The 8,832-nt window shown below is 34.5% G+C and overlaps 1 protein-coding gene across 1 annotated transcript; it reads right to left on the minus strand.

Annotated features, from left to right (window-relative positions):
• Nucleotides 1-4,632: 4,632 nt before the first annotated feature.
• On the minus strand, nt 4,633-7,715 carry LOC107272289 (facilitated trehalose transporter Tret1). Its single transcript, XM_025089614.1, has 3 exons — nt 7,485-7,715; nt 6,723-7,168; nt 4,633-6,637 (listed from the first exon to the last, which is right to left on the minus strand). The coding sequence occupies exons 1-3, from the start codon at nt 7,546-7,548 to the stop codon at nt 5,756-5,758; spliced, it is 1,392 nt and encodes a 463-aa protein (XP_024945382.1). The 5' UTR covers nt 7,549-7,715; the 3' UTR covers nt 4,633-5,755.
• Between the last annotated feature and the right edge of the window lie 1,117 nt (nt 7,716-8,832).

An 8,832-nucleotide genomic window follows, 5' to 3' on the forward strand; every position in this document is an offset into this window, starting at 1 on the left:
CCTACGAATGTTGAAGAGATTCCATATGGAATATCGTAAAAGTTGGTGACGTATGAATATGTTTTAACTACCAGTTTATATTGATTTGGTGGAATTTCAATGACGTTTATGACTTCACATACTGATCCGTTCTTCAAGAGCACCCAACTGTCACGAATATTACCACTCATCAAGCGACAATATTCAAATTTTAAGCCTTTATATAGCAAAAAGTTAGACGACTGAATATTAGCCACAATTTGTCTCTCACTATGTCGGCACACTGGTATAATTTTAGGCTTTTTATATTTTTTCTTAGTGTGATTACTTTGTTTTTCTAAACGACGATATAATTGTTGAAGAAGGTGATGTGGTTTTCGAAGAAATTTACGGAAAAATGTCATGTTATCTTCATAAGGAAATGCCGAATAACTATTCGCATTGCCTAGCATTCTTACATCTTCAACAACATGCAATAATCCATGAACATTGTATGAAACGAAGGTTTTCCCATAAATTTCTTCACAAACTTCTACATAAGCTTTAAAAGCTATTTCTGCGTATTCGAGTTGAGCAGAATGAAGTAATAAAAAATGTTCATAGGCCTCTTTATCCAGGATTTCGTAAAAAATTACCGGACCGAGATATAAGAGATTTAAACAAAATTCAACAAAACAAATTGTATGATTGCAAAATCCCTAATCTGACAGTAATTTTGGCTATATCTGTTCGGCTAAGATCTCTAAACTCATATTTTTTGTCGACAATTGCAGATATAAATTTCTTTTGAACTCCTAAACAAATAAGATGCATGTATTCGAATGGAACACGTGTTACCGTGTTGAAACCCAATGATTTCAACGCAGCTTCTTTTGTCGGAAGGTGATGAGTTTTGTCAGTCTTATATAAATAATCGGTATCATTACGAGGTTTGCTGGAATATTGGCAAAAAGTCATTCGCCTGTGAATCGATTCACCTGTGACTTTACATTTCGAACACTGATTTTTTGCATTATGACCACAGTGATTCAAAATAAGTGCTCGTGTGGGGGCGTCGACAATGAATGCTCGAATGTATACAGGAATATGTTTTTCATTAAAAAATTATCCACCAGATTTATTGATAGTCAGATATTCATCGACGAAAGTTCTAAAAAAGTATTCAGCATCTTCTGGTTTTTTTTTTCCCTCTTTAAACCCCAATTATAGATGGATTATCATGCAAAATATTAATTAAACGAAACTGTATAGGCCATAATTGCGCCGTAGTACTACGATGTATTGACATTCCATCTGTATGAATATCGATTATCAAATAATCAGGGATCAATGATAACGGCAAAACACGAAGTTTTTTAATTAATTCAGATTCGAAACCGATATGGAAATATTCACCAGGATTTACTATAATCAATTTGAAGGGTTCACGAGTGGTTTTTAATAATGTTTTTGTAGTTAATGGCAATTTATGATGACACGGATGTTTAAGCAAAAAAGACAATAGGATATCACCTTGTGAATGATTGATATTTGTCCGTATAACAATTTCCGCTAATTCTTTTCCGAAGTTACTCCGCTCGTTATTAGGAAAATCGTCGTCAATGATATCTGAGTCATCATGAAACTTTTCATAATAATATGTATCGTGGATACTATTGCACCCTTCATCATTATCTAATTCTTCGTCTGATTCTTCAGTACAATATGAAGCAAAATCACTATTTGTGTTGTCTTCAACATCAGAATCTTTATTATTATTTAAATCTTCCGGATTAAAATTTACAATTTCGTTTAGATTGTCAAATTGTCGTATATCTTGATTAAAAACAGATGAATTTTCAGATGGATCATCATTCATGTCTATTGCACAGCTAGGGATTATCGATACATTGGCCAATGATGCATTATTCGACAGAGGCGAATTCCCGATGTCGGACGATCGGATACAATTTTTTCGTCTTGCCTGTTCTTTAAGAAAATATCGTCTTTGTGTTTTGGGTGTGACGATTTTCTTTTTTCACAATGTCTCATCATATTATATATCAATAAAGGAAATATAATCGTACAGGTTACACATAGAAACAGCATCATGACTGAAAATATATTGCGTATATATAATAAAATATATGTCGTCAAACATTCCCACATACATACGATAGTTCTATGAATTATACAAACAAAAAGATAAATACTTACCTGAAACAAATAGATGCAATTTATTATATTCCCTCAATGCAGATATTGTGTAAATGTCGAACGAAATGATTAAATTCTAGAACAAACTAGAATAGACGCCAAAAAATGAAGACGGGAAGTTTAATGCAGTCGAACGACCAATAACAACTGAACCCGTCCGAAAATCGACGATAGTTTCTATGTATTCATCTAAGCCTCATATTACCGTCACGGGATGCAGATCATTTTATAAGGCATACTACGCTCATATATCACTCAATCGGTGTAGCGCATAAGTGTGACAAACTCGTCATATTGAGCTCACTATATGCCTATTATTCTACATATTCTTTTGGACGTCATAACGCTTGCACAAAATGTAAGATTTCGATGAATTCATATTCTCATTCTGTTCAACTCACTTGATGCAACATATAATGATCTCATTGTGAGTTCACTAAAAAAATATATGACGTATGTTCAATATGCTGTAAATACGGATACAAAGATAAAAGTTCACCCAATAACGATAATTTGATTTCATTATACTGCCCGAATATGTATACAATAATCCACAGCATTTGTACCCAAAGATGTACTTCAAATTTAGACTAACATTTGAGCGCATAAGATGCCATCACACGGTGGAAATAATATAATGCCAATATGTAAAAAATTATTTCAACGCACGCCATGATAATCATGAGTGTTTATCTGGGGAATGTCTCTTAATTAGACGTTACATATATATTATTGTCAATGATATTTTGTTAACTTTAATACATGTGCATTAATGGTACAGCACCGAGTATATAAATTCGAATTTTGTACACTAAGTTTGTAAATGTAATAATAATTGATATAGTGAATGTACAATAATTTTGTACAGTGTTGAAACCACCTAAATGTTCGATTCCGCATAACGGGTGAAACTATTTTCTATCAGTTTGGGTTTCCCCCCAGTTTTGAATGCAACACTTGTCGTTTTGTTTGCGTGAGCTTTGAGGCCATTCAGTGTACAGTATTCCTCGAGAGCTTTGAGTTTTTTAGCTATATCGATGTGCGAATGAGCTAATATTACCGTGTCGTCTCCATATGTTATAATGTCGCACAGGTCATTAATATTCAGACCTGTTAGACCTTTATTTCTGAAGAATAATTCGAATTAGGCTAGAAACAGCAGAAGTAAGCCCGGGCTTAGTGATTCGCCTTATAGTACGCCTTCGGAGACTAGAAATGTGTTCGAGAGAGTACCACCTGATTTGACTTGAATATTTGCCTGGTCGTATAGTGATTTAGCTATTCTAATAAATTTCAAGTTATTTCTTTCCTATATAGTTTCCCCCAGAGAGGTGCATACGGAATAGAGTCAAATGCTGGCTTGAAATCGACAAAGATCGCGTAGACTTCGCGTTTCCCTAGTCTTAGTTGTAATTGTATCGTGGTCGCTCTCTACCCAACTGCGTCTTTTTCGGAAACCCATTTGAGATTCAGCTAGAATATAAAGATGTATAGTCAGCGTATTCAGTTTGACTCGAAGAATTCCTGTGAATATTTTTGTCACGCTATTTACTAGGGCGATTCCAATTAGCCAGGTTCTCTTTTTCTGTTTTTTTTTTTTAAATCATAGTGAGTGAAATCTTGGCCCAGTTTAGCGAAATCGATTCGTTTTTAAGTATTTCATTTAAAAGATTTATAAGATATTGTAGGTAGTTCGGAGGCAAGGACTTGAGGAATCGCAAGATACTTCTTCAGAACCTGGCGCTTTGCCGTATTTGCTTTTTCTGAGTGCTATTTCAAGTTCTCTGGACGAGATTCCTTTATCTAGGATAAGATAACCTGGGCCGTAAAAGGTTAGGTTGTTGTTTAGTCTGGGACTGTATAATTGTGGTATAAAAGTCATTCCAGCTTTCAAACGGAAGGGAGAACCTGAACCCTGAGTTGCCGCGCATTTCCGTAACCGTTCGCTCCCGTTCGTGCATCCAGTTGCGTTTGCTGATTTTACGCGACCCCATAGATCAGCACCTATGGTTGCGTTTCTCGATTTTACGCGTCCCCAAAAATCGACAGAATCCGTTAAGTTATCGCATTTTCTTATAGGTTCCGGCAGAGCTCTCATTTTAGCAGAGTTGGACCTGTTCCACCCCAACTCCCAGGTCATACCGGCTTGTCAGTTCCTGCGGGTGACAAAAGAATTGGCTGGTGCCCGCCTGCCTTGCGGATACATGAGCGAAGGGTGGACAGCCGAAGGTAACGTAGGTTGGTTCTCGAAGATATTTTTCGGATTTTTCGCTATCGGTGTCGTGTTAAGAATATACGTTACAGTATATACTTATTTGAGTTTTATAGATTTGCATATTTTACCTTTAATAAAGTTCACCGTAATATGCCTTTATGATTGTAAGAAAATTTGTAATGTAAACAATAATATTAAATATATTTGAACTAACATTTTTTATTTTAAATTAATTTAGACATTATTAAAAATATTATGTAGGAGAATGCGACTCGCCTGGAAGAGTAATGTTCAGCCACGTGTTTGTCAACAAAATTCTTAGAAAAATAAATTGATTGCTTTGCTGTCTTATACATCTTAAACTCTACACCTTGTTCTTGATAATTTTAATCTTTATACAATTTTAATAATTGTAAGGCATACGCCAGAACCAAAACAATGTAATCTTAAAGCATGGGGCGTATACGTCCCACACGGCCTGAACCGAAAGTGTCTTAACATAAGATCGGTCCGGCACGAAACGTGTTAAATTAGTTTAGATGAGTTACAATTATTTGATTTTTGAAAAAATCTCAATTTCGAAAATTTGGTGAATTACATTTTAAAATTAGGGTATCGATTTCTACTCTTGAATCCTGAAACTCTGATTGGTATAATTAGCGTGATTATTTTCAGTCAAAACTTTCAATAAAAATTTGTGGGGCATTGTTTTCTATTCAATATGGTCCCTTATTAAACCTCATATGCTAAAAATGATCAAATCTATAATAAACTCCCTAAGCGAAAAACATTTTTCGTGTATTTATATATCTAATGAACTGTTGATAAATATTAAAATCATATCCAGTATATCTGTTGACATATATTTCATTGAAACCTCATTGTGAAGAGAGACGATGTTCACGAGAATTCTTTCGATAGATTAGTTAGGTTCGATAGGAGTTCCAATCGAAACTAAAGAAACGAAACATTAAGCAAGCGTGTCACAACTCCAAGCGTTTAGCATCAAAAAAATGTTGCGAAATGATTCTCACGATAGCCATTAGATACAGAAAACATTGAGGACATTTCTCAAAGTACACCAAGTTTAAAAAAAAACACATTGCATAGGAGTAGTGGCCGAAAAACTGTGCATGTTTAAAATATATAGTATATAATTAATATCCATGTATACAATACAAATTAAGATTCAGTTATTGTCATCTTGATAATAAATGATATCTTGATTATGAGGTAATGATCTAAGCATAAGTTATGACAATAATTAAGATTATCATAAACTAAAGCTCATATATTGGAATTTTCTTGACACTTGTTATTGACATTTAATATTAGTACTAACTATCAGAACGCACAATGACAAACTTAAGACTTATTATTGGACAACTTGGTTTCACCGAGGTGCTCCTGGATTTCTCTAAACGATTTACCTTTAGTCTCAAACATGACAAATATGACAAAAAACAAGAATATAATTTCAGCAACAGCAAAGGTATAAAAAATCGCGTGTTCACCCCATCCATCGGCGACGACTTGATAAATTTTAGTAACGATAGCACCAGTAATAGAACCATATATAGAAATTAACATAGTAGCCCAAGCCTTGACATTAGTAGGATAAATTTCGCCAAGTATGGCGTACGGTAGAGGACCATTTCCAAATGAATAGAATATAAAGAATAAAATCATTGTTACCACTGGGAGCCATAGTATAACGGAAACGTCAACAGCACAATATTTTAAATGGAAATAAATGGCTATAAATAATAAACAAAGGGAACATCCGAATGTCGAAACAATCATCAATGGTTTCCTGCCAAATCTATCTACAACAAGAGTGGTAATACCAGATGATACCAATGTAACTATACCCATAATAATCACTACAATATCCGAATTCAACTGCACATCACTTTGATTAAAGATAATACTTCCATATGCTTGGATTGCACCGATGCCAGAAAATTGTTGAGCAGAAAGAATTCCCAACACTATAATGGTAGCTTTTCTATTTCCTTTAACAATCACAAGATCTATCAGTCTGCCACTGTTACGTTGTTCGATTTCCACTAGGTCGGCCATTTCTTGAAGTTCGTCTTTGACATCCTTATTACCACGTAGCCAAATCAATGATTTCTCAGCGGATTCGCCACGTTTATGCATCAGATAAAAGTAAGGCGTTTCCGGCATCCAGAAGAAGGAGATGAAGAATAGTATTGGAAAAGTCATACAAATGAGAGCCAAGGTCTGAAATATGAAAATCAAATAAAATATGGTGTATTTTATAAAAAAAAAAAGTGAATTATTTATATTTCACAAAGTATCTATATACCTGTCGCGTTACGAATGGGCCAATTGAATAGCATATGAGAGTTCCTACATTAAAGCAGATGTTGAATATGGTACCAAGAGCTCCTCTGACACTGACCTGGGCGATTTCACCTACGTATAGCGGAATCGTCGTATAAGTCATACCAACGCCAATTCCCGTGATCAATCTACCAATCATCAACCATTTATAGGACTGTGCAAAATATATAAGAATCCAGCAGATTAAATTAGGAAATGCTGTGGCGAGGAGAGTCGATTTTCTTCCAACACGATCAACCATAATTAGACTGACTATCGGTCCGAACACTGCACCTATAACCAAAGCACTAGCTATCCAGGAACTTTGACCAGGTGTTACAGGAAATTCATTTTCGTCATTAACAATTTTTGGAAGCGATGGCGATGACCAACCAAATCCTGTTCCAGCGACCAGAATAGACAAATTGGCTAAAATATTTTTAAAAAAACTTATTAACGTTCGATCTTTGTTATTTAACACTAGAACAACTGAACCTGTAAAAATATCGGATTTCGGATTTCTTGTTTCAATTCAAAAACATTATTAAGGTGTTTGATATACGGATTTTATATTGACTTTTGTAAAGATAAAAGAGCGAATAAATATTCCAATATATTTTCCATAAATCACTCTAATTTTCAAGTTCTGTATACAAGATACCTAAATATACCAAAAACTGCGTTGGTAGTTCTAGTGTTAAATAATATTTCTAATTAGATAATTTATTTCATGGGTAACACTTACCAAGCACCCCGACAAAGAGCTGCGTTCCGATCCTGGAATTGGACACTTTCTTTTCGGTGGACATCTTTGCTTTGTCAACGTTTGTAACCGACTAAATGATAAGTGTCCAATGTTTTGGATAAATGCTGCAGTCATTCGAAAATGAGGACCGTTCACAGCGCTGACGAGATAGTCTCCGTATAATCTTATTTTATCAAACATGCTGTAATACGGATTATAATGCATAGATCGAAAGATCCAAGGCCATATTTTTAGATTAATTTAATTTTTAATCTGACAATCCTGATAGGCTGTTTCTCCATTTGACTGAACCGTACTATGAAAGAAAGATAAGATATTCTGACAATAAATTTCGAATTATTTTCGTAAATAACAAACATATTTTCAATATCCGAAATTGTTCCATTTGTTTCAAAAACAATATTTTCTTTAACAATGATATACATAGTGTCTGCTAGATATCAAAAAGGTATTCTATCGCGTCAGAGTGTAGTCAGAATGTAGTTGAAATAGCGAAAAAAGTAATTAATTTGAAACTAATGCTCCGGTTTCTGGTGTCGCAACGTGTATGCATTTTGCCAGAACGGTCCATCAGGGAAGGACAAGAACGTTTGAGGCAGCCCTTACATTGCATCAACTACATTATATAATGTGATTATGGAAACTTTCACATTCGTCTGTGACTTTGCTTGGGTAATGTTATGCTCATTACCCGATAGTGGAATGAACCTACATGAAAATAAAGCCAAAACTACAAGAATATAATATGCAATCATTTAACGTACGTTTATAGGTTTAACATCTATATTTTATCAATACAAAAATTTACAATGAAAGAAAGTTTGAAACCAGTTAAAGATATAGAAATCGTGAACGTTCTGAGTCGATCAGTATGCCTAAGATACCATATCATATCACTCATACAACTCTAACACACATTCATACATAGTCATTCAAAAAACACACAATATCATAAAATAACGTAACCAAATAAAATTAACGTAATTATGATTACGTGGCCGGTAGGATTGTCGTGCGCTGTATCCTTATGTGGGAATACTCCAGATGTCCAACGTATATATTTCTCCTTGGCTATCCAAGAATCGTCATTTTCGGTAATACTGGATATAGCACATTGGTCGTTGTGGATCAAGATACCTCTCCATGAACGTGTCACACGTTTCCCGTTTTAAACTACTGGAGTAGTAATTGTTATTCGGCCGTTAATTGGGCCCTCGGTCGCCTATTTAATTTATAATTTTACATAATAATATATCAAGGACCGGATCTTTATTTGCGCTATTTAAAATTAATTATTGATAATACCTGTCCGATGTATAGTCGCCAA

The sequence above is a fragment of the Cephus cinctus genome, unplaced genomic scaffold (assembly GCF_000341935.2).
Source record: "Cephus cinctus unplaced genomic scaffold, Ccin1 Ccin1_scaffold1160, whole genome shotgun sequence".
NCBI classification, from domain to species: Eukaryota; Metazoa; Arthropoda; class Insecta; order Hymenoptera; family Cephidae; genus Cephus; species Cephus cinctus.

Excerpts from the sequence above, each read along its gene's own strand:
- LOC107272289 (XM_025089614.1), bottom strand. The coding sequence starts at position 7,548 with ATGTCCACCGAAAAGAAAGTGTCCAATTCCAGGATCGGAACGCAGCTC. Across the intron at positions 7,169-7,484 it reads GCTCTTTGTCGGGGTGCTTG|CCAATTTGTCTATTCTGGTC; the intron begins GTAAGTGTTACC and ends AAAATATTTTAG. Across the intron at positions 6,638-6,722 it reads GCCCATTCGTAACGCGACAG|ACCTTGGCTCTCATTTGTAT; the intron begins GTATATAGATAC and ends TTCATATTTCAG.